Below are 26,415 nucleotides of genomic sequence, written 5' to 3'. Positions count from 1 at the left end.
CTAGATTGTAGGCTCAGTAGTCATGGCACATGGGCTTAGTTGCTCCACGGCATGTGGGATCTTCCCGGACCAGGGCTCAAACCCGTGTCCCCTGCATTAACAGGCGGATTCTTAACGACTGTGCCACCAGCGAAGTCCTCATTGACTCATTTTAGATTGTTACCATGCCAAGTATGCATGCTAAACTATTTAATGAACCACAAAAGTAATAAAAAATAAAGTATATGACCTATAAAATAGTAAAGGGAATAAGAAAAATATAGAAAAAGACTCTCAATCTGCCCCCCCAAATATATCAATAATAATAAATTTAAATGAGCTAAGTTATTAAGTTAAAAGTTGCTAACCTGGATTAAAACTGTGTACTTATATGTATATATGTAGTTATAAAGACACATCTAAAATATAAGGATACTGAGAGTTAGAAAGTTATATACCAGTCAAATAAAATAGTCAAAGAAAGCTGGTTTACAATATTAATATCAGCAACAAACATTATTGGAGATATAGAGAGGTGTCACATAATGATAAATAGGTTCAGATTACAAGAAAGATATAATAATTGTAAATTTATATGTACCTAATAAGTTAGCCTCAATATATATAAAACAAAAACAGAGCTGCAAGGGGATATGGACAAATCTGTTGTTATGGTGCGAGATTTTATCATTCAGTAATTGATAGATAAAACAGACCAAAAAAATCAGCAAGGATATAGAAGATTTGAACAGCACAATTAACAAGCTTGAGCTAATAGAATATGTGAAATATTTCACCTAAAAATTAGAGCAAACTCATTCTTTTCAAGCACACAGAAAATTATACCCTTTAAAATTACTAATTGTATATTATATAAATTTCACCTCAAACTATATTGAAATCAATTTTGGTCTATCATATTGGTAAAGATACATAAGTCTGATTATACATTGAGTTGTTGAATCTGTGAGGAAACAGGTACTGTCATCCACTGTGGTGGGAGTGTAAATTGATAACTTCTGTGGATGGCGATATGGCAACGTTTGTCAAAATTATTAATGTCCATGCCTATGACTCAGCAGTTCCATTTCTAGATAGTATCCTACAGACATATACATTTAAAAATGATATTTATTGGGAATTCCCTGGTGGCCAAGTGGTTAGACTTGGGGCTTTCCCTGCCGGGGCCCGGGTTCAATCCCTGGTTGGGAAACTAAGATCCCACAAGCTATGTAGCACGGCCAAAAAAAAAAAAAAGACGTTTATTCAAGGTGATTCATTGCAGCAGGCTAATAAATTAGAGACTAGTTATGTAGCTGTATAAAACAATGAGGAGGCTCTTTGGGTACTTCTACTAGAACATCTCCAAGTTAAATTAAGTGAAAAAATCAGAATGCAGAGAGTATGCATAGTATGATCCTATTTGTGTAAAAAAAGTGGAAGCCTATGTTTTTGTTTCTTTGGGCATAAAGTGTCTTTATTTTGAAGAATACAGAGGAAACACATAACATTGGTTGCAAGTAGATGGAATTTGAATGCCTAGGAGATAGTGGAGGGAAGAAAAATTTTCACTGTATGCCTTAGGGTTTTATATATGTGTATATGTTTTTGTCATATGTATGGGTGTATATATATATATATATATATATATATATATATATATATATAAAATGTAATTTCAAATTAAATTTTAATTTTAATTTAAAAATTTAAAAGGAACAGAAAATAACCAGTCATCTAAGACTGATCAAAAGCCACGTCAGTGAGGTCTTGCTCTTTGCTGATATTTATTATGTGCTGCCTTATGGCTCTGAAGTTTGTGAATTACCAAAGTATGCTTCTTGAGAGTTAGAATAGTGTTTTTTGCATCTTTATATACATACCTATAGTGTCCATAGCCCAATGCTTTTTATGTAGTTGAAATTGATATGTTGGTTTAATTCTATTTTTTAACAGTGCAAGACTGTGTTATACTTGTTGAGTTTTTATATTATTTCATTTGATATAACTCGCTGTGAAGTGGGCTTTTATTTGCATGGGACATTTTCTGTGTTTCCAAATAAGAATGTGTAATTTTGGCTAAATATTTTAACTTAAAGTAATTTGTTGCACGTAAGTTACTCAGTGATAACATAATGAATTTACTGAATATGAGGAAATGATCTGTTAGGTCCTTTTCAACTCTGTATAGAAGAATAATTGAATGAATGAATACATTTTAGTAGTACAAGAGGGTCAAGGAGAATACTTGCTTTATGCATTTCGGGTTCCTTTTTTAAATGACCTGTCCCGCCCCCCCCCCCCCCCCGCCCCAAAAAAAGATACCTTTGGCTGATCAGGTCATCTGTGTTATTAAACTATATTATATTAAACTATTACTAACTGATTCAGTTATTAATGCCAGTGATATTTTAATTAACAGCATAGTTTTATAGGGTTGTTTTCAAACTGTCCAGTTTGTCAAACAAATCCATTTGGCTAGATGAAAGAAAAATTTATGCATTACCTCATACTTTTGCTTTGTGTTTCCTCCTATTTCTTTGGTTTGTCTGATTATTAAATTTCACTTAACACAGTGCTTTGGTATTTTATTTCCAGATGTTGAATCTGAAACTGTTGTCAGGGATATCAGTTCTTTGTGTAAGTGTCTTTTAATGGCAGTGTATATAGGGTGAACAGGAAGGAAACAAAGGAGTTACAGAGATATAGCAACCTAAAGTAAAAGGTCCAAAACTTTTTCTCATTATTTTTTGTTGCCAGGAAATAATGAAGAACCAGGGCTTAGTGCAGTGAATGAAAGAATGTGCTGCCCTTAATTGTAAATTTTAAAAGCTGGAAACTTAGGTTCTATTATAAATTGGTCTTGGGCTTCCCTGGTGGCGCAGTGGTTGAGAGTCTGCCTGCCAATGCAGGGGACGCGGGTTCGAGCCCTGGTCTGGGAGGATCCCACATGCCGCGGAGCAACTAGGCCCGTGAGCCACAACTACTGAGCCTGCGTGTCTGGAGCCTGTGCTCCGCAACAAGAAAAAGGCCGCAATAGTGAGAGGCCCGTGCACCGCGATGAAGAGTGGCCCCCACTTGCCACAACTAGAGAAAGCCCTCGCACAGAAACGAAGACCCAATACAGCCAAAAATTAAAAAAAAAAAAAAAAAAAAATTAAAAAAAATAAATAAATAAATTGGTCTTGGCTATTTTCCATATAGGAAAAAAACGCGAATTTATGTCCATTTACATTCTTTGCATTTGCATGTGATATTCTTCTGCTTGGTTCTGCCAGTGAGTTAACTCCATGTTCCTCCCCACAGGGTGGAGAATGCTTGCACCAAGCTTGTCCAGGCAGCCCAGATGCTTCAGTCAGACCCTTACTCAGTGCCTGCTCGAGATTATCTAATTGATGGATCAAGGGGCATTCTCTCCGGCACATCAGACCTGCTCCTCACCTTCGACGAGGCTGAGGTAGGCAACCTGAGGCCCATGCAGACCTCTTCCAGACAAAAAGCCCAGCCTTAAAGATAATAATGGAGGATTGAGGATTGTTTAGGATGACAAAATGTTGACTAGCTATACATCTGAATTATTGTGTTTTCTACTTATCGTTTACTCAATTAACTGAATACTCTGAAATATATTTTCAGGTTCGTAAAATTATTAGAGTTTGCAAAGGAATTTTGGAATATCTTACAGTGGCAGAGGTGGTGGAAACTATGGAAGATTTGGTCACTTACACAAAGAATCTTGGACCAGGTTAGTCATATTCTACTTTTATAACAGAATTTTTTATGGATTGTCCATGTTTGATCAAGAGGAAAGGGGCACTCCTCCCTACTTTTTTTGTGGAAGATAGGTAATGATGCATTGAACGTTTAGTTGTCTCTACTCTGTTGATGGAGCTGACTCTGTGCTTCTACTGAAGAGATATCATTGTCTCTGAAAGCTGAATCTGCTTTCTACAGATCCTGGCCCTGTCTAATGAACTAAACTAGACATTGCAAATGTTGCTGGAGAATGTAGGAAATACTTTTCTATTACTGCAGTGCTTAAGGTCACCCTGAATCCTGACCTCCTCATTCCACATTATACAGCATTCCTTCACTGTCTGCCAGCTGGCCTGTAGCTCTCTGTGACCTCTTAGCTTGCTAATTAGCCTGCCTACTATTATGGATTCATGCCCTTGCCCAAGGCTGCATAATATAATCAGACCTAGAAGGAGAGAAGAACTTCTGTGGCTAAATCTCTGATTGTGTAGTCATCTGAGAATTCAGTATTCAAAATACATGAACAGATACCAGCTTTTGGTGTTATAGACATACAACATGAACTTGAGGCTCCTTAAAGTATGAATGAGACCAATGACAAGACATATCAGATGTTTAATTTGTTAGTATTAAGAATCACATATTATCTTATAAAATTCTTTTGTCTTACATAAAAATGTATTTTCTTGAGGTTTCAGTGCAGTCATCCTGTAAACTTATGGCAGTTAAGAATTTCTCTGAGCTGTCATTGAAAATCGCTGGGAAATGGCTTTAGAGCAGTACCCTTTAAACTTTCTCCTAGCACTGTGAAGAAATTTTATTTCTTCAAATGAAATCTTATGCAGATGAACTGGGAGATTGGTATTGACATATATATACTACTATGTATAAAATAGATAACTAATGAGAACCTACTGTATAGCACAGGGAACTCGGTGCTCTCTGGTGACCTAAATGGGAAGAAAATCCAAAAAAGAGGGGATATATGTATATGTATGGCTGATTCACTTTGCTGTACAGCAGAAACTGACACAGCAGTGTAAAGCAACTCTACTCCAATTAAAAAATAAAATAAAATAGACAAGCAACAAGGATATATTGTATAGCAGGGAATTACAGCCATTACCTTGTAATAACTTTTAATGGAGTATAATCTGTAAAATACTGAATCACTATGCTGTATACCTGAAACTAATATTGTAAATCAGCTATACTTCAATAAAAAAATCTAATGAAATAATGAAAAAAAAAATCTTTGCAGAATCCCAACATATAAAAGACAGAAATGGAGCTACTCTGGATGAAGCAGAGGCAGCCCCACCCTTTCCATCTCCCTTTGGGTGCCCCTTGACAATCTGTGAACCTGCGTAAGAAATTCTAAGAGCAGTTTGAAAACCAAAGTGTTAGAGAATCACATAGTACCCTTGAATAATAACCAAAGTAAACAAAATGTGCTAGCATGCTAACTCCAAAACACCAGATGCTTTCAAATGCTGTCATCACCATAATTATTATTATTATTTTTTTTTTTAAAAAAATTTATTGTATTTATTTATTTTTGGCTGCATTGCTGTGCGTCGGCTTTCTCTAGTTGCGGCGAGCGGGGCTACTCTTCGTTGCAGTGGGCGGGCTTCTCACTGCAGTGGTTTCTCTTGTTGCGGAGCACGGGCTCTAGGCGCGCGGGCTTCAGTAGTTGTGGCACATGAGCTCCAGAGCGCAGGTTCAGTAGTTGTGGCACACGGGTTTAGTTGCTCCATGGCATGTGGGATCTTCCCAGACCAGGGATCGAGCCCATGTCCCCTGCATTGGCAGGCAGATTCTTAACCACTGCGCCACCAGGGAAGCCCCCATAATTATTTTTATTTGTTTCTAATTATAAAAGTGATACATCCTTATTTTGGATAAATTGGAAAGTACAGAAACATTTAAAGATGAAAACAAAACACATTATTGTAATTCTTAAGATTTTTTTCAGCCGCTAGATTCTTAGCCCAGGCACACCTTGCTTCACTTTCTTGCGCTTCACACATACTGCGTTCTTACAAATTGAAGGTTTGTGGCAACCCTGTCTCAAGCAAGTCTATTGGTGCCATTTTTCCAACAGCATTTGTTCACTTCATGTCTCTGTGTCACATTTTGGTAATTCTCACAATATTTCAAAATTTTTTCATTATTATTATATTGTTATGGTGATCTGTGATCACTGATCTTTGATGTTACTACTGAAAAGATTATGATTCATTGAAGGCTTAGATGATAGTTGGCATTTTTTAGCAATAAAGTATTTTTAAATTAAGGTATGTACATTGTTTTTTTAGACATAGTGCTATTGCACACTTAGTAGACTACAGTATAGTGTAGATATAACTTCTATATGCACTGGGAAACCAAAACATGCCTGTGACTCGTTTTATTATGATATTCACTTTATTGCAGTGGTCTGGAACTGAATCCGCAGTATCTTTGAGGTGTGCCTGTACTAGGCTCACATGAGATTCTTATACACATAGGCTCAGTGGCTGGGTACATGGCATGAAAGCTGGTATGCTAACCAGGCAAAGTATTTTTCCCCCCACTTGTGAATTTTTTTTCAAATATATATTTACTAATTTCAACATTTAAAAAATATTTGTGAATGTATTTATGTCAAATGTGTGAAAATTATGTCACATTTAGGATTTATATTTAATAAATTGCTTTTAATGAGAAGAAGAAAGTTGCATTAATTTAGAACTGTCCTGAAAAATTCTATGTCATAAATGTTAGAGTTCGGTGATAGTATCTGTTGTTTAATGGCTTTGATGTTTGGACTTTCACAGTAATTCATAATGGATTTAGGCTCAGAAAGCCAGACTCTGGATTGTTCCACTGCTCACTGCACAATTTATTCCCTGTGCCCCAGGAATGACTAAGATGGCCAAGATGATTGATGAGAGGCAACAGGAACTGACTCATCAGGAGCACCGAGTGATGTTGGTGAACTCAATGAACACCGTGAAGGAGTTGCTGCCAGTTCTCATTTCAGGTATTTTCTGTCTGTACTTTATTTTACAGGAAAAAACATGTTAACATGTTCTAAACTCTGATGTTTATTTTCTTTTGCTGTTTAGTTGCATGTCTTTCAGCCTGAATAAAAATGCAGCTGATTAGCTAAGAACCAGTATTTATCTTCTCTAATGCTCTCCTTCTCTTGCTCTTTGTTTGAAACTGCTCTCCTGTTGCCTCGTACTGTTCTCTTGAAGTTCTAACAGGCCCTTTTCTCCTCTAGAAACTCTAGTTTTGGATGTATGGATTTTGACACCTTTATTTGTATTCAGAAAAAACATTTAGGAGCTGGAATGGATATTATAGAGCACTGTATAGTAAGGAAGTGAACCCACAGCCCTTTCCTAGAAGATATTTAACTCTTCTCTATGTTGAAGAGCAGGTGGTGTACACCAACTAGGACCACGCTCCCATTGGGCAGAGCCCAGAAATGCAAACATGGTGGCTGATCTCTCAACTAGCAAAAGGGAGTTGCACTTATTGAGTGTCTAGTATGTACCAGACATCTCATGGTTTATGTAAATTATCTTAGTCAAGTTGTGGGTTAGTTGGTTTAAGTCTTGGAAGGCAGCTTTATTTTCAGAATTTTATAATGCATGTCACTGTAATCCGCCAGCTACTGCCTTCCTGCTTTGTAATTTCAAGTAGTAGCTAAAATAGGAGATATGAGTGTAAGAGTTCAGAAAGCCCTTACATGAACTAGAAAACAAAAATTTGTAAATAGCGCCTTATAATCTTCTCAAAAATATGTTTTTGAGACCAACTGTTCCATATGGCAGAAAGGTTGTTGGGAAGAATCTTTCTTTCTAATCTGGGTAACTCAATAAAGTGTTGATTAATCTTTGTTTTTATAATTTTAGTTAGTTTATAAGAAGATATTCTCTTCTCTAATGTTTCATTATTATTTTCTTCTTCTTCACTTTTAGGGGTTAGATAGTCCCTGCTATGTGTTAAGAGAAATCATGGAAGATAAACTCAACACTTCGGGATCTTCCACTAGGATTGGGTCAAGCAGCATACTTTGGTTACAGTTTTACTGACTGTTTTTATCTCGTCCCATTAGGTTTGTGTTTGATGGGGCCAGTGTTAGGGCTGGGATGCTAATTGATTTAGAAGGATAGTGGATATTTTGTGACTGTGGATCTTCAGTATATGTATGTTAAATTAGTTTTCTGATCATGATGTGGCAATGTTTTGTACCTTGAGCTTTCTTAACAGTGAAGGTTGCTGATACTGGAACTTTAATGGCAGACCTGCAGTGTTTGTTTTCATATTCTTTTTAAGACCTTAGAAGCCCAAAACATGTTCACAGTGTGGAACATCTTGTGGGAATATTGTAATACAGCAAGATTAAATTCCAAGCTTATTTTCTGATCTTTTGTTTATTTTTACAGCTATGAAGATTTTTGTAACAACTAAAAACTCAAAAAACCAAGGAATTGAAGAAGCTTTGAAAAATCGTAATTTTACTGTAGAAAAGATGAGCGCTGAAATTAATGAGATCATTCGTGTATTACAACTCACTTCTTGGGACGAAGATGCCTGGGCCAGCAAGGTAAGTGTTATTGGGGGAGAAATAAGCAAAATCCCCAATTTTCCCTTCCTGGGGATGTGATTGTCTCACATTTTTTCTTATAATTGTGTGTAGCATAAGACTACTTAGATATTATGAAAGTAATTTCTTCTTTATTTTTGTAAAATAAAGGGTTATGGGTTACTTCCTGCTTTTGCACTTTTTCTTTGCTCTGAGGTAGAACAAACAAGTAGGTATGCGGGGTGAATGTTGGTTGAAAGCTGAGATGTATAGCTTTTCCTTCAAGCTGGAGTCTCATGGATTGGGCTGGTGGAGAAATTCTGGTGTGGTGTATACTCCCCTGGGTGGGAGCCCTGCCTTTCATGTGGGTGGTTGTTGCTGTGTGACTAAGTAAGATAGAGAATATGCCTATGACTGAATTTTATGGAAAACTTTTCTTAACCAATTTTGACCCAGAGAAATCTATGAAGGAAACTCTTGGCATTTCTAGGTGTGTCCCTTCATCATTCTGTTTTCCCTAAAAAGAGCTTAACTGAAATATTAGTTTTCACATTTGTCAGTTAGTTTGAGGGGGCCCTTTACCCTTGGTCTAGAATTTCCTCTTGAATTCCAGAAGGGTTGGTGGATTCCTCCTAGAGCCCAGCAGCGGTGGTTTGAGGTGCTGCTGCTCTGGTCTGCTTCTCCTTGTCTAGTGATTGGGAACAGAGACACTTGGGTTTACACTTCCCTTGTAGGAGCCCAAGATGCAGGCAGTGGGGGGAACACATTGTCTCCAGGATCCAGCTTCCCCCACCGTGTGGACCCAAATGCTATCTCCAGGGCCACCCAGCAGGCTGGTGGCAGACTACAGAGGGGATTTTGTAGTATGATTTCCACTGGGTGCCCAGTAGGGCTCTGTTTGTCCTCCAGGACACCTATAAGGTAAGGTCAAAGCTGGGGCTAAGATCACCAACTCTTTCTTTTGTTGACCAGAAAGTTAAACTAAGATTGGAGGAGAAATTAGTCAGCTTATCTTAACTATGGATTTGTTTTCAGAGGCATGAAGTTCTTGAACAAGTTCTAAGACTGTATTTTAAATCCATATTGTAAAATCATGTAACGTCTTTGATATTTTACTTAATTTTGCTTTTGCATATTTGATAACTTTCACTTCCCTGTTATGACTTCTTTATGCATCTTTTTTTTGTTCTCTTGTTTGTTTTATTCTTTTTCTCACGTTTAGAAGGTAAGCTTTCTCTTGCCCTCTAGTTTCTTTTTTGCTTAAAAAGAGAAAAAGCATGTCTGTGAGGTTTTCTTGTGCTGTGTGCCGTGCCTTATTCCGTGTGCCGGTGTGTAACACTGTGCTCGAATATGCGTCAGAATTTGACTTAATATGGGACTCGGGGCTGTGCTGGGCAGACTGTTTGGCTCATGTTTGGAGCTGTTTCTTTGGGGAAAGCAAAAGGAAAGACATTACTATGGGATGTCAGGCTTTCTATATCTGGTGGGTGCTTTCCTCTCTTTGAGCAGGCTCCTGGGAACTGTTTTGGTCTGGTCATTCCCAGTGACTTCATCTGAGGGGCAGATTTCCCCAGGTAGCTGGGTGACCCCTAAGTTACCAGTGGACCTTGCTCTTAGGGAAGGAAACTTCCAGCTGATGCTATCTCTGTATTTGCCTCTCCTACCAGTTTCCTTTGCAGGCTCTGGAATTTGACTTTTGGAGATGCATCATTGAGGTTTTAAGCCATAATGAAAATGGGTAGGCTAGAGAGTCTAGATGGAGCACCTGTCCTTCACAATAATCCTAGCATTAAAAATCAAAAGGAAAAAAGTCAGGTGTACCTAAAGTTTTTCCTAACTTCAGTACCTGGCTCACTGCACGTTCTGCTATCTAAGCTGTGAATCAGCTGTAGTTCTCCATGATCTCATGTTCCCCTAATCTAATCTCTTTCCTTATTCTCTTCCCTTTGCTTCTAGCAGATGAGAAATAGTAAAAAAGAAAAGCAGGCCTTGCAACCTTAATGTTTCTCTATTTTTGGAGGGGAAAAGTCATCCATCAATTAGTAACTAAGTGTGACTGAGCTTTATTTTGTGCAAGTGCCGACAGCTGCTTCTTTAAAAACCAAAACCAAAACCCAAACCAAAACCATGGTCAGTTGAGTTTTTCAGGAGGAAGATTAGGCATTTGGGGGCATATACAAGGGAAATATAAATCTGGTCCCCACTGTGTACAGTCTAATAGCTTTCTCAGTTTTATGCTGATCTGGAAGGAACCAGACTGTTAGGATGCTGTAAAACTATCAGAACGAAAGGAAATAAATAAAATTAGTTCAGCTAAAAGAAGCTTAAGTACATAATGACATCAGAATGAGCAAGAAATGTTTATTTTTTAACTTCATTTTGCTTTTGTTTTACATTTACCTGATTCAAATATCAAAATGCTTTAAAGGGACTTCCCTGGGGGCGCAGTGGTTAAGACTCCATGCTCCCAATGCAGGAGGCCGGGTTCAATCCCTGGTCAGGGAACTAGATCCCATATGCATGCTGCAACTAAGAGTTCACATGCCACAACTAAGGAGGCTGCCTGCCACAACTAAGGAGCTGGCGAGCCACAACTAAGACCTGGCACAACCAAATAAATAAATAAACAAACAAATAAATAAATATTGAAAAAATGCTATAAAAGGATATGCGTGACACAGCTCACTCTCATCCCCATCCCTATCCACTCTACCTCCCTTACCCCCTAAGAGTAATTGTCTTTATTAGTTGCAAGAATATTTAGAAAAAATTTTACCCTGAAAATGGAAATTGGTAACTAGGGTTTGGTTATTTTTCAGTTTAGTAGCATTATGCATCTTTCATTGCTCAACTGTAAGCAGTGAATTAATCAGACCTTGTGTCTGTCTGTGACCCCTGGGTTCCCAGTCTGTTTAATACATACGATATCTTTTACCTCCTCTCACCCCTACCAGTAAAGAATTAACTTTGTCTTACCATACTTGTTTCATGCTTCCCCACTGGTGCAGTTTTCTCCTGGAAAGTGATGGTTCCTCTAGAAAAGTGGGGGAAGAAAGTAAGTGGAAAAAATTCTTGGTAAAAGTGCGTCTTGCCGAATAAGATTTTAAAGAGGCAATGCAATAGCTGATTATTTTACGTTTTATACCTACATTCAAATGGCCGATTTACAAGTTTACAAGTACTTTGACTTTAAACACTTCATTGTATTTTGAAAATAAAAAATTTCCCCTCCTAAATCAACAATCATAATGATTATTAAAAACTATTTTAGCATTTTTCCTGGGAATACATTATGAGACAAAAGAATTTGGGGTTTAAACACAGTTCTAATTTTACCCTTTGTAAATTTAGCAATCTATATTTAATCTCTTTTTTTTTGGTATTTATATTACTTGTATCTTGATGCATGCTGAGAAAAAAGAGGAAGTGAGAAAAATTTAAAAAGCATTTCATTGCTAAGAATTTTTGAACCCTATGTAGGTGTTCCTGTAACTGCATCTTGAGTCATTAGATACTATTATTCAGAATTCGTCCCTGTGGTGTGTCTCCTACCACTGTGGGCCTAGGTTGGTGGTGGGTAAATGTAGTGAGTGACTCAGATGTCTTGCACAGATTACTCTAGTCTACCAAAGAAGGAAATACTGGTTAGAACATATGATCCTATAATAACTTGCCCTTACTGCAGACCATTGAGGATTTAAGGGTTGATTTTTATTTCAGTTTTGAAAAAAATAAGGTTATATATGAGCTTTTTATGAGTCTTTTAGTATTCTATTATGAAGTATTAGTTTTAGTATTCTAGTATGCAGCTAATACAACAAAGGATTTATCTTTTGGAGTTTGAGATAAATAGTTAATTTAGGCATTTATAATATTTTATCCTCTCCCCCCAGCCAAAGGAGAAAAGCCCGACATGTTACAGGAATTGACATTTCCCTTCTGATCCAAGTGATCTTTTAGTTGGTATAACTGATTGTGTGTTCATAGGTGGCACAGAAGCCCTGAGAAGGTATTCTTGGGGATGAGGAACTGATGCCTGGGAGGGTAGCTTGCCTGAAGGCTCAGGGCTAGGTGACTTTCTCTCCAAGGTTAAATGTAGTTTATAAGATTTTGTTCTACTGCCCAATTTATCTTTCCAGAAACATCTTTGTTTAAAACACGGACTTGAGGGTAGAAATGTGGTCAGGAATGGGCTGGAGTGGGAAGGGTGGGGGCAGGAGGTGTTAGTGGAAAAGGGAGAGTAGCTTGGGCAGTGAATGAGAGGGGGTCCTTAGTCCCAAATTTAAAATTTTCAAGAGCCTGGGAATGCAGAAGCTCACTTTCCCTACCGCAGTTCCTCTTGATCGTCTGTGGGAGGAACTCAGTGGTTCTTGGTACTATTCAGTGTTCTTTAGGTCTGACTTTATATTAAATTTCATAAGTGTTTCAGTTCCTGGAAAAGCATGTAAAAAGGAGTCTTTTAGGTTGTCCTTCTGACTTTTGGTATGTGTGGCAGAGTGCCAAGGCACGATGGTTTTTCTCATTTAAAACCTGAACTCATCAGAGTTTTACAGTAAAAGGGACCAGAGCAGGAGGGTATCAGATCCCTGACAGCTGTCTCCAAAGCTACATGACTAGATCTGGTCTTTTTTATATTCACTCTTTAAAAAAAAGAACAACAACAACAACAACAAAAACAGAGAAGAGATTGGTGGAGACTTTTCTGGTTCCCAAATTTGAGATTTTACAGAGAACAGTACTTATTGAGGGTACAGTTTTTTTCTCTTCTGTTTCATACCCAGAGTGTATTCTGAGTACTTAGACCTACATGACAAGGTTTAACAAAAAGCTTTATGGTACATAGTGTAGTTGACCCCAGAGTTATGATTATTTTTACCCTTTATAAATATATCTCAAAATTGCTTCTTAGTCCTAGTTGTTCATTGAATTTGTTTATATTATAGCCGGTGTTAGTATACTTCTTTTGTTGCTTATGTCAGAATTCTGTCAATTCCATAACAAACATTGCCCTTCAAAAGAAATTCTTATGAGATTCTTAGGAGACCAAAATATTTGTTCCCATAGACATTTTTGCTTTTAATAGATATGACATTAAAATGTATTGTGTTTAAATGATTCTTCACAATTTGCTCTATTCCAGAAAGAATTTAATGTGGCCCTCTCAGTGACTGTTTTAAATCTCCAAAATTGTCTAAAATTCATGCTATTAAAAACTTTGGTAACTAATTGAAATTCCCAGTGTAAAAATGCAGCTTCATTGCAAATTTGCCATTGATTATTTTTAGGAGAAAATGAGCATCTCTTAATGTTAAGTTCTTGATATTCTCACATCTCATACTCAGGACCAAATTAGTCACATCCTGAGAATCAGATTCTTTCCTTGAAGCATGGTGACCACGCTTTATTAGGGAGAAAAAAGCAGTGACTTTTGAGGATACTGAATAGAGCAAAACCAGTTTTTCTATTGTGTTTCAAATCATTTTGGGGCAGTGGAGAATAAAAGCAGTTATTTAGGTTAGTGAGGATTATGAATTTGATTTATAGAGCTAATTTTCTGGGCAGTATTAACCAAGCCAAAATTGGCAAGGCAAAAGATTTGCTGACTACTGTAAAAGGTTAGTGGAATCTCTGGCAACTCTCTTTGGTAAAAGAAAAAAAATTCTTGAATTTCATCTAATAGAAAATAATGAGGTTTGAGATCAAACTGTGTTTCTATGACTGAGCCGCTTAATTTATAAAATTAAATTACATTAAAAATTGAAGTTCAATGAAGCAATGAGGGAAAAAATGCCTAAAGTAGAACCTAACATGTAGGAAGTGCTCAATTAAGATTAGTTTCCTAACTAGTAGCCTTTAATGCTAGAATAGACACTGAAAAATTTCTGATCTTTGTTTCCCATTGAATTGAGATTCTTGAAATGTAATAAGTATCTATTTTTTTTTTCACTGAAAATATAAGTGTATTAGAGAAATGGTTATTAATAGATTTTAAATTAAGTATTTTTACATGGCTATAATTTCTCTTCTTCAGAGTGTGTACAATACTTCCTAGGTGAGAGATCATGAATTTTTTTTTTAATCTGTATCTAGACAAAGTCCTATAACTTGTATTAGACCTTAAAGGCTATCCGACTCTTTGAGGTTGGGAGTTGCCTGAGACTCTCTTTCAAAAGATATTGATTTGGGCCTTGCTAATTTGGAATTAAGCTAAAGTTGACTTTTGAAGACAAGGTTTGCTGTACAGATTAATTTGAACTAGATGAAGGAAGAGCAAATATTTAAACCATTTGAGAATCAAAGCACTTAAAAAAATGCCACTTGTCTACTTACAGTACTAATTACAGATGGATTTTGAAATAGATCCTCTTATGACTGCCTTTTATTGATAGATAGCTATCATAATTTCATATAACTTGATAATAAAAATATTTTATTTCCATTTTTTCAGTAATTTAGTTCACTTCTTTTCAGTTGCCATGGCTGAGAATTTGTTATTTAGAGCCTTAGATAGCCAAATCTGTATCTGTTTAGATGGGGAAAGAGAGAGTCTAAAGCTGAGAGTCCTGTAATTTGAATAGGTACTTTGGAAAAGCTGGGGTCAGGCTGCTGACCTTAAGCCTAATTATGAGTGCTTCCAATGCTTATTGGTGCTGCTGCTGGGTTTTGTTTGAATTGGAAGTGGGGATGCTCCTAGTGCCCCCATGTGGAAAACTGGTGGCACCACACCTTGAAGAACCTCGGTTTACAGGACTGGAAATTGAAAAAAGGTAGGGATTTAAGGCATTGCCTAGAGTTACAGAGGTTAACTCTGTGCTTTGATGGATGGACTCTGTAAGAGCCAGTTCCCTAAGCAAAAGGGAGAGAGGCTGTCTTTTAAGGTGTTAAATAGACTTAAGAGATGGCCAGTCTGTCAGTTGTGAGGATGGGTACGTGCATATTTGTTATATTGTTTTCTGTATATCTATTTACTTAAAAAACTTTATTAAAATATATATATATATATTTTAAAAGTGATTAGTCTGTTGTTTGGACTTCTCATGCTACATCCTGGGAGATTTTATGCTAGTTTTATGCAAGTCATTATGAATCCTGATTGTAAACAATAAATTGAGACCCACTTATTTTATCCTGCCTCTTCTTCCAGGTTAGGGACGGTAAGGGAACTAAGGATGAGGAGTGGCAGGGAAGGCCCGAAAGACACTTCTTTCTTGTATTACATTTAGTGGTTTATTTGTGGAATTAAAACTAAATTGCTAGATTAAAATTTTCAGTTTTCTTCCAACCAGTAATTCCAGGTTTTTCAGATTAAACATAGTGAAACATCAAGCAGTGTGTGTATATTTCAAAACAAGATGTAGAAGAACTGTGGTTTGTGGTGCCACATGCTAATGAGGCTTCCCTGAAGCTGGGAGAGCTTTGGCAGGGCTGCAGTAGATGATTGTTGACTAGTGGAAAGGCTGATAATGAGGCATGTGACAAGAGGGCTTTTTCTGGCTGAAGACATTGAACATCTTTTGGCTTGAGCAGTTTTACCAGTTTTCACAGTTTAGCAATAGGGAGACTAGGAAACAGAATTAACTGAAGATTTGCATGCAAGATGCTGCATTTTGACAGAAATAAGCGTTATGCTGTGATGAGAATATTTTTAAGGCTGTTGTAGGACTACTGTAGCTATTGTATGTTAATGGTGTAACTTCTCTGTCTTACTTTGTATCATGGTATCTTAGTTTTTGCAAAGAAAATACTTGTGGTCTTTTTCTTCAAAAGGACACTGAAGCCATGAAGAGAGCGTTGGCCTCCATAGACTCCAAACTGAACCAGGCTAAAGGTTGGCTCCGTGACCCCAGTGCCTCCCCAGGTAACCCTCTGGTTCTACTTTTCTGATAGATACAGCAAAAAGCTAAAAACCAGGCAAACAAAAGAAAAAAAAAAAAAAAAGAAAAATCATTTCATAATCTCATAATCCTGAGATAACTACTGCAACATTTAGGGGCATACTCCATTCTCTGATAGTTTTGACTAATTGAAGTATTACTGGTCCTTAAAAGGATGAAGGGCATAGACTACCTCTCATTACGGAGGAATTAACCAAAGTGAACTGGGCATTCTTTGCCAAATTATTGGTTCACCCCTTCCCTGAATCAGAAAGGTAATTACTTTGAATAAAAGCTCTTCTTTTCTAGTTCCCATTGGGCAGATTTCCATTTACGTCAACAGAGTACTTAATTAAGCAGATGAAATGATGACGCTAATAAGAATTGGGAAGCAAAGTTGACTTGTGTAAAGATAAGACCCAAATAGGTTATTGAGCTACGCATTATGGATTTTCTAATCTAATATTTATTCAGTTTTAGATTAATATTTGAATGAATGTGAAAAGCCTAATGGAGTTTAGAGGCGTTGAGTACTATTAAATTGTTAGAGTCTACTTTCATCATTCACATGCTTGCCACAAACTGCTTATTATCTCCAGATGGGTATGGTTCCAAGGATCTTTTTGAGCAGTCTCTGTGGTTAAAACCTCACCCTATGGTTGTAAGGGCAGTGCTTGGCTGTTAGCTCTCAGATGTATTGCTTTCTATTCACTTGTCTTTTCATTTAAAATCATCCATTCCTTTATGAATGAAATGACTTGTAAAGCATCCTTTCTAAATAATTAATGGATCAACAATGTAGATATTGAACAGCTCTCTCTCTCGTTGTTTTTTTTTTTTGGCTGTGCCACCTGGCTTGAGGGATCTCGGTTCCCTGACCAGGGATTGAACCCAGGCCATGGTAGTGAAAGCCTGGAATCCTAACCACTAGGCCAGCAGGGAACTACCTTGAAAATCTCTTTGTTTTAGGTGATGCTGGTGAACAGGCCATCAGGCAGATCTTAGATGAAGCTGGAAAAGTTGGTGAACTCTGTGCAGGCAAAGAACGCAGGGAGATCCTGGGAACCTGCAAAATGCTAGGGCAGATGACTGATCAGGTGGCTGACCTCCGAGCCAGGTAAAGTTCCTCTGCTCTCACCAGAGCGGTAGTGGTAACAGTTGGGATCTCGCTCCTGATGGAGTGATTCAGAAAGCAAGTTTCTGTGAATTTTACTGAGTTCTCTTTGGCTAATAGATAGCGTAGATATTATATTCTACTAATTCTTTTGAGATGGGAGTGAATTTTCCTTTTGTTGAACTTTTAAAATATGTAGATGCCTTATCGTAAAGTTGAAATTGAAATAGAAATTTGTTTTTTTAGTTTCTAGCCATAGGCTTATGAAAAATAAGGTGCATAGATATCTTTTATGAAGGCTGGATAGAAAAAAAACAAAGAGTGAAAACGTTGGAATTATTTCACATGTCATTTTAAAAATCAGTTAAATAGATTGTCCTCTACGTTGGTCGTTTCTAGGCTCTTTTGAGTTTCTATTTCATCATTATTCATTTGGTTTTATAATTCTTTTACCTATATCTTACCCACCTCAAGTCTTGGCTTTTAGGATCCACCCCCATTCCCCCAAATTAAATATGTATAGTTTGCTATTAAGAAAACTCAGTATAATATAGGTTTGTTTGGAACTCATACATATAGTTAATGAAGTTCTAAAAGATTCTCATCTTTATGGAATTTTATAGTGTGGACATTGTGAAAAATTGAGGTATGATGACACACTAGTATAAATGAAATTTAATTTTGCTTCAAGATTGTCATGAAACATCTTGAGATAATTGGAATACAGTATAGGGTCTCCCTACAAACTAAGGCTTCAGGAACACGCCTTGACGTGTTGCACACCATTACACCTGGCCTCAAATGTATTAACATAATGGACTTAAGAATATAGTTCTTAAAGGAGTGGTTCCTGACCTTTTTTGGACCAAGGTCATTTTTATAATTTGATGAAAGCCATTAATCTCTACCTAAAAAGACACATATAAACATGCCCGTACAATATTATATGTAATTTCCAGAGGTTCATGGATTCACTGTAGCCCTGGAAGCTCCACGGGCTTCAGGTTAAGAGCCTTTACCTTAAAGGGAAGAAGGAACAGCATAAATAAATGTGATCTCATTGAGTGCAGTGGGCCTTTTCTCTTGCTGTGAAGCAGTCTCCTCTGCCACGAGCATGCCAAGAACTTTACAGAAAGGACAAAAAAGAAGTTCTGTTCCCATTTGGAGAAATGCCAATGCAGTTTGACAAGATTCTTGGCTCTTCTGATTTCTCACTGCTGGCTCTTTTGTCTGCAGCCTTTTCACAGTGTGGTAGACAGTTTTCAGTTGGAATTCTCAAATACACAGTTGTATGTATTTAGAGAAAGATGAATCTGAGCAAGAGAACGAGGTAGTTGCTGCACGGGATCGACCATAAATCTGTAAAGAGAAAAGGTTGGAACAGTGAGGAGCCCCAATGGGCCTGCTTCACACTGGAGTCTGCAATAGCCTTTCACAGTGAAAGATTACAAAGCTGTCTCCTTGTTATCCTTTCTTAAATATGCCTAGCTTTCTAACGGCTTAGTGGCTGAAACTCAGTAACAGTTTCCTCTTTGGTATTCTTCTATTCAGTCACCTAGAGTTTCTAGGGTTGTGAGTATATATTTCCCCTCCATGGTACTCAAACTTTTTATTTTGAATGAAAAATTATGTAGCCCATAAATATTTTTACTTTTTCACAGTTAGACTCTTATACAAACAATGTTCCTCATGATGAATTACTAGATTTGAAGGAAAAAAGCAAATTAAAACATAAAAAGTATATTTCCAAAAGTCTTAGACTCCTCTGCCATGTAAAAGGGAGGTGTCAAGTACAAGTAAAAGGTATATATATATATACCTTTTATATATCTGGCAATAAATATTATTGCGTTCACTACCTCAAATATTGGTATACATGAAAAACATATAAATTTAAAAAGAGGATAGATAGATGAATGACAAACCCATACTATTATTAGGTTTGTTTTGTAGTTTATCCTAAAATCAGAAGCTCAGGTTATGATGATCAGCCATTCCATTCAACCAAATGATAAAGTTGTCACCCCTATCATTGAGTTTACCAGGCTGGGTGGATTCAAAAATATGAGTATAAAAAGATGGCAGGTCTTACTTTGCTATGACCTGGGAGGTCTCTTACAAAGGGAAAACAAGTTTCTACTAACTCACATCATTTTTTTGTAGTAGTAGCATACCACTTCTGAGAGAGGAAAATAGTGAAATTAGTTCTTTAGGAACATGATGAGAAATAATGGTTTCTTGTCCCTGTGTGCCCTTTTCCCTCAGTACTATCTGGTTTGGATACTTATAGGTTGCATAGGAGTGGAAGGTAGATATTTAAGACTACCATTAGGTTATGATAATGACAATTCTGTAATAACAATAGTTACATATGTGTATTGCTTTATTGCCAAAGTATTTTCAAGTATTTCTTTTTGCTTGACGCCACTCTGTTTGAGAAGCAGGGCCAGTATTATTACCTACCCACCCCTCATTTTCTAAGTTAGAAAACTGAAGCCCAAGGAAGTTAAACATTGTACCCAAGGTTCCTCAGGTAGCAGGAGCCAGGATTTGAACAGAGATCTACTTGGTCCCAGTGTGGTATGCTTTCAGTCGCACTATGCGTGCTGCCTCCTGAAACATTTTCAATGTATACTTGCCCATAAATAAGATAATCTAATGGGCTGTTTATTTCTAAAGCATACATACTATGGTAACAAAACCCTCCATAGCAATAAGATCACAAGCACATTTCCCCCCTGAAGATTAGGTTTGATTATGTAATCACCACCAAGAGGAAAATCATTATTATCAAAATGTGCAAGTCTGGTCTTTAAAGTGGTTATGCAGTTCCTTGAAGCTACTGTGTATTATTTTTAAGAGCAAAGGAGAAATTAGATGGTTTGGGTGTTTGCTTTTTCTCTCTCTGTGTTTCCTTGTGTTATCGCAGATTTAGTAGAAAAAGAAAAGGACAAACATGTTAGTAAAAGAACATATACTGTGCTTTTAGTAATATTTTGCCATTAAGAATTTGAGAGAGTACAACAGCAGCATCTATCTGTTTGAGTAGAGGACAAGGAGCCTCACCGGTGGCCATGCAGAAAGCCCAGCAGGTGTCTCAGGGTCTGGATGTGCTCACAGCAAAAGTGGAAAATGCAGCCCGCAAGCTGGAAGCCATGACCAACTCAAAGCAGAGCATTGCGAAGAAGATCGATGCTGCTCAGGTAGCGATGATGATTTTTAGGAAGGGTGGGAAATAAAGGAGAAAAAGAAATGTTCCATAAATATCCTGTATCCCTCCCCCCCTAATTTTCTATGGGTGGATAATGGGTGTTTCTAAGTGATGACTGATACCCAGTAGTTGCCAATGTTAACACGTCCCCTACCACCACAGGCTTAAGACTAATGTTTATCCATATTTTGAAATAGAGATCTTAATTTTGAATACTTCAGTTAGTTAAAAGTAAGCATTCTGAGTACCATTCTCCTAGTTCCTGATGGAGATTACAGTATGTTAAACCTGTTCTTCATCTCAGAATTCACAGCTGTGTTTGGTCATAGCAATGTAAAAGGGTTAAAGCTTTCTGATATTACTCTACTGTAAAATGATTTTCAAGCATTTCATGAAGAAACATAAATGTTTAAGAAACTGAAGAGTTAATAAGGTGTGATCAATTCAAAGATAAAGCTCATGAAGATATTTCATCCTAATGAGAAAGAAAAAAGTCATTTTTAAAAAGATGAAGGGGGACTTCCCTGGCAGTCCAGTGGTTAAGACTCCGAGCTTCCACTGCAGGGGGGTGGGTTCGATCCCTGGTCTGGGAACTGGGATCCTGCATGCCACACGTGCAAATATTAATATCTCTATAAATAAATAAATAAATAGCTGAAAGATTGATTTGGTTTTGCCTGAGTAAGAACTGATGTAAAATAATAAGGATCAGCATTATAAAAACAATTGCTGGTATGCCTTATGATTACTTTTGAAATATTTCTGATGGCCTTGTTAAGTTTAGTAAAATTGGTTCATGAGTAGATCACAGTGTGCTTCTTTTCTATTTCTGTGTGTGTAGAATTGGCTTGCAGATCCAAATGGTGGACCAGAAGGAGAAGAACAGATTCGAGGGGCTTTGGCTGAAGCTCGGAAAATAGCAGAATTATGTGATGATCCTAAAGAGAGAGATGACATTCTACGTTCTCTTGGGGAAATATCTGCTCTGACTTCTAAATTAGCAGATCTACGAAGACAGTATGTATTTAATCAATTAAATTGTCCTTTAATCTCTTTTTCCCCCTAAGCACATATATTGTTGAAATTTATAGGTTAAATGCACATATGATACTCCTCCATTGTATTCTTATTGATTCTGTGTGACGTGGTGAGGGCAGATATTTTTAAATTAATAATTTTAGGATACTAAGAACTATTTTTTAAAAAAATATTTTTAAGAGATCTATTTTTAAAAATTTATTTATTTATTTATTTGGCTGCGCCGGGTCTTCATTGTGGCATGCGGGATCTTTAGCTGCAGCATGCGAACTCTTAGTTGCGGCATGAAGGATCTAGTTCCTTGACCAGGGATTGAACCCAGACCCCCTGCATTGGGAGCACAGAGTCTTAGCCACTGGACTACCAGGGAAATCCCTGAGATCCATTTTTTTAAATTTCTAAGCTAGGACATAGTACTACACCATGTTTGTGACTTGTCTGTTTCCCAGGCATATGAGGAAAATAACTTTTGTGGCTAGCTATGAAAAGCTGTGTGTGTTTGTGTGTGTGTGTGTGTGTGTGTGTGTGTGTGTGTGTGTGTGTGTGTGTGTTAGGGGGTGGGATGTGGAGGCATAAGAAGATACTTTCTTCCTGGACCAACAGTGTTACTTCTTATGTAGCAATTATAAAAGATCCTTAAATATGACATCCTCACTGCAGGTTCTTCTCTTAAGGGGATATTTTTGTTTTAATCGGTGAGACAGATAAGGCTTTCATAGCATCTACTTTGATTATATAGAAAAGAAGTGTCACTTTCTCCTTTTGAAAGATATTTTTCTGTCTTAGAAAAAAACACAACTGCATCATATGCTAAAAGAACATTAAAAAAGTGTACAACGGCAAAAGTAAGAGTTGCTTCTCTCCCACCTCAGTCCTCCAGTCACTTCTCCAGGAATAACCATAGTCAAGTATCTTGTGAGATTTGACTTTTCATTTAACTTGTGTATTTCACTTCCTATTCTTCCACAGGAGAGTGCCTAACCTTTTCCCAAAGAGGTACTTTAGAGTCCTTTCAAATCTCATATTGGCTAAGAGACCAACGTTAGCTAAGAAAGCAAACTTCTGCCTCAGACCTTGAAATAAGAATGAGTGGGAGCACGGTGGACATACTTTAGGCAGGAGGTTGTGGTGATAGAGAGCAGCTTAAGTAATAGCTCAAGTTTGATTCTATATCAAGCTCAGTCATTTGGGGGGTCACTATTTTATACCCCAAATATAAAATTATGTAGCTGGGAAAATGTATAATTGGACAATTGTAAAATAATATATGTCTACAAATTTTGGTCTCTGTTCATTAACATTAGCTAATTAATATAGTCTTTACATTTTTACTAGATTTAAAAATACTCAGAGGAGGAAACTGTGTTCTCAGGATCCTAACACAAGTCCATATATATAGCAGGCACTCATTAATGTTTCTTAATGATGAAGAGAGAATTAATGATAATAGTGATAACAGCAGACCAAGTTTGGTCACATGCCATCATTACTTATTCCTATTATCTATCTATCTATCTGTCTATCTATCTTTCTATCCATCTATCTGTCTATCTAAAACTTCCTGGCAGCAGGAGTAGCTATGATCAGAACCATAGTAATTACCTTCTTTGTCCAGCTTTATAATGGAGAAAGTATGAAAGTTTAGAATCATAAAGGAACTCTGAAGATAGTATCTAAATTAGTCATTCTGTCAGGTAGACTAATATTTGCCTTTTTATCGGTGAGCCAGGTATGATTATCCTGAAGTTTACTTTTCTATGACCTAGTGGACTGGAGATATAAAATGAGTCAGACTTGAGATGGCAGGCTCAGGGGTCAGCTAACCTAGTGATGACTGATCGAGCTCAGCTTACCAAATGGTTGAGCTTGGTTGAGCCAGACTGACCAAACTCATATTTAACTACAACATATTTAACTGTCTTAATGAGGCAAAACAATCAGAATTTATATTATTAATTGCTTATTTAAGGGTCAAATAGATAAATCCCTCTCCTTTCAAACCAAGTTAATAATAATCATTAGCAGTTTGTCATCTCATTAGCATTTGTATTAGCAATTAAGTCATCTCAATGTAAAGAGTGTCTTTGTGACAGGATGGCTATATTTTTCTCTGCAGGGGAAAAGGAGATTCCCCAGAGGCCCGAGCATTGGCCAAACAGGTGGCCACGGCCCTACAGAACTTGCAGACCAAAACCAACAAGGCTGTGGCCAACAGCAGACCTGCCAAAGCAGCTGTCCACCTTGAGGGCAAGATTGAGCAGGCACAGCGGTGGATTGATAATCCCACAGTGGATGACCGGGGAGTTGGTAAGATCATCACTGCACTTAATCCTCATTAAACTTATTTCAGTGAAGATAAGCAAGGTGTTAATAGAGATCCTGTATCATCTGTAATTAGGTACAGAAGGGATTCTTTAGCCACTGGTGAGTAAGTCATTCCACAGTGTGACTCCACCTCCAAATGTAGCCAATAAAATTCCTGTGATTTAATCAAGAAGTATTAATAAATAAATGATTTTGCTGCAGGCAAATAGAAAAGTCCTCAGGTTGCAGTTGAAACTTTGAGCTAATTATTTCCAGTCTATGTATACTTTCATTCTGTTGTATTTCTGTTATTACAGTCCTTAGTAAGTTCACAGTTAAATATAATTTTTGAAAATAAGTAAAAGACACTTAACTACCAAGGTTGTTTTCAGTTGTGACGGCTCCTGTACCACACAATCACCTGTAGAATTGATAACCTAAAATTTTGATTTTTGAGAGATTTTAGGAATGGATCTATAAGAATTTAGGTCGTATTATGATAGCAAGCCTGTTGAAGCTGAAAGATCTATTTATTTCATTTGCTGTATTCATTGGAAAAAGATAAAATTTTTAATTGGTGATTCCCAGTGTTGGGGAATCAGGCAGACATATAATTTACTGGTGGAGGAATAAATTGGTACAAATTTTCTGAGTGGCAATTTGGAATTATATGTCAAGAGCTTTAAAAAAGTTCATACCCATTGACTCAGCGATTTGACTTACAGGAATTTATTCTAAAAATAATTAGAGATGTTTCTAAGGAGTTACATATGAGAATATATAAATAGCGTAAATATTTAATAATATTAACAATTATGGTTCATGTGATAAAATGTTGCATAGATTTTAGATCATGGTTTTTGAATAATATTTAATGATGTAGAAAAATGCTCACGTTAAATAAAAAGAAGGAAGGAATAAAAATTATAGTATGATCCTGGTTTTGTAAAAGAGAAATGCATGTATGTATAGGAGCATGCAATGCATTAAAAAAGACTGGAAGGAAATGTTCAAATATATCAGTCTCCAAGTGATGGGATATGGGTGGTTTATATTTTTTTACGTTTTTTATATTCCCCCAGTTTTTTGTCTTGATAGGGGAAAAAAACCCACTAACCCCACTAAATGTATTATTAAGAAAAGAAATCTTTACCAGAATGGCACGGTGGTTGGCTTCTCCTGGTCTATGTGAGTTTCAGTGTTTTCCTCTTGGTGCAGGTCAGGCTGCCATCCGAGGGCTTGTGGCCGAAGGTCATCGTCTGGCAAATGTCATGATGGGGCCTTATCGCCAAGATCTTCTTGCAAAGTGTGACCGAGTGGACCAGCTGACGGCCCAGCTGGCTGACCTGGCTGCCAGAGGGGAAGGGGAGAGTCCTCAGGCGAGAGCCCTTGCATCTCAGCTCCAAGACTCTTTAAAGGTAGAACTTGGGAGCACATATCATTACATTTCTTTCTTTCTTTCTTTTTTTTTTTTTTTAATAAATTTATTTATTTAATTTTTGGCTGCGTTGGGTCTTCGTTTTTGTGCGCAGGCTTTCTCTAGTTGTGGCGAGCGGGGGCTGCTCTTTATTGCAGTGCGTGGGCTTCTCATTGAGGTAGCTTCTCTTGTTGCAGAGCTTGGGCTCTAGGCGTATGGGCTTCAGTAGTTGTGGTGTATGGGCTTCAGTAGGTGTGGCACGCGAGCTCAGTAGTTGTGGCTCACGGGCTCTAGAGCTCAGGCTCAGTAGTTGTGGCGCACGGGCTTAGTTGCTCCGCAGCATGTGGGATCTTCCTGGACCAGGGCTCAAACCCATGTCCCCTGCATTGATAGGCGGATTCTTAACCACTGAGCCACCAGGGAAGTCCCTCATTACATTTCTTATGCTTACTATTATTCAAAAACTAGGAGGGAGAGTTTTTAAAAAATATAATTTCTTGAGTCTAGGGAAAGTGAAAAAGGTGTGACCAAGAATATAAGGAAATCCATGGACTTCCCTGGTGGCGCAGTGGTTAAGAATCCGCCTGCCAATGCAGGGGACACAGGTTCGAGCCCTGGTCCAGGAAGATCCCACATGCTGTGGAGCAACTAAGCCCATGCGCCACAACTACTGAGCCTGTGCTCTAGAGCCTGCGAGCCACCACTACTGAGCCCGCGTGCCACTACTGAAGCCCACACGCCTAGAGCCCGAGCTCTGCAAGAAGAGAAGCCACCGCAATGAGAAGCCCACGCACCGCAACGAAGAGTAGCCCCTGCTCGCCACAACTAGAGAAAGCCTGTGCACAGCAACGAAGACCCAACGCAGCCAAAAATTAAATAAATTAAAAAAAAAAAAAGAATATAAGGAAATCCAGAGCTTATTAAGGAAAAGCTTACTAGTGTGTGATAGCAATTAAAATTGTGTTTCTCAAGCTTCAATCAAGAGCTCTTTCATATTTGCTCTACCATGTATCACCTATACTTTTTTAGTCAGTATTTTTCTTAAAATGGACTCCTTTTTTAAACTTTATTTAAAAGAAAAGTTTATAAAAATCCTGAAATCAGGAGTTTGAGGAGTTAGTTATATTTTTTCTAATATTCTGT

General features: G+C 37.4%; 1 protein-coding gene and 1 long non-coding RNA gene across 3 annotated transcripts in view; one reads left to right on the top strand and one right to left on the bottom strand.

The window, feature by feature from the left end:
• The window catches only part of VCL (vinculin), a 98,137-nt gene that overhangs the window by 49,493 nt on the left and 22,229 nt on the right, over window positions 1-26,415 (top strand). Inside the window, exons 3-12 of one of the 2 annotated variants that reach the window (XM_059900071.1) lie at window positions 3,286-3,436; window positions 3,616-3,724; window positions 6,638-6,760; window positions 8,175-8,335; window positions 16,082-16,172; window positions 17,158-17,305; window positions 20,352-20,505; window positions 21,355-21,530; window positions 23,668-23,858; window positions 25,074-25,273. In XM_059900071.1, the coding sequence (XP_059756054.1) occupies window positions 3,286-3,436; window positions 3,616-3,724; window positions 6,638-6,760; window positions 8,175-8,335; window positions 16,082-16,172; window positions 17,158-17,305; window positions 20,352-20,505; window positions 21,355-21,530; window positions 23,668-23,858; window positions 25,074-25,273 (1,504 nt within the window). Of the gene's footprint in view, window positions 1-3,285; window positions 3,437-3,615; window positions 3,725-6,637; window positions 6,761-8,174; window positions 8,336-16,078; window positions 16,173-17,157; window positions 17,306-20,351; window positions 20,506-21,354; window positions 21,531-23,667; window positions 23,859-25,073; window positions 25,274-26,415 lie in introns of both variants that reach the window. The other variant, XM_059900070.1, reaches the window with a different exon arrangement.
• On the bottom strand, window positions 11,290-25,202 carry LOC132350697 (uncharacterized). The gene is made up of 3 exons (XR_009497987.1): window positions 25,009-25,202; window positions 18,322-18,661; window positions 11,290-11,348 (listed from the first exon to the last, which is right to left on the bottom strand). It is a non-coding gene; the product is annotated as an uncharacterized LOC132350697 (long non-coding RNA).

This window comes from Balaenoptera ricei, chromosome 16 (assembly GCF_028023285.1).
Source record: "Balaenoptera ricei isolate mBalRic1 chromosome 16, mBalRic1.hap2, whole genome shotgun sequence".
Classification (NCBI taxonomy): Eukaryota; Metazoa; Chordata; class Mammalia; order Artiodactyla; family Balaenopteridae; genus Balaenoptera; species Balaenoptera ricei.
The sequence above is the reverse complement of the archived record's forward strand: the minus strand, read 5'-3'. Positions and strand labels throughout refer to the sequence as shown.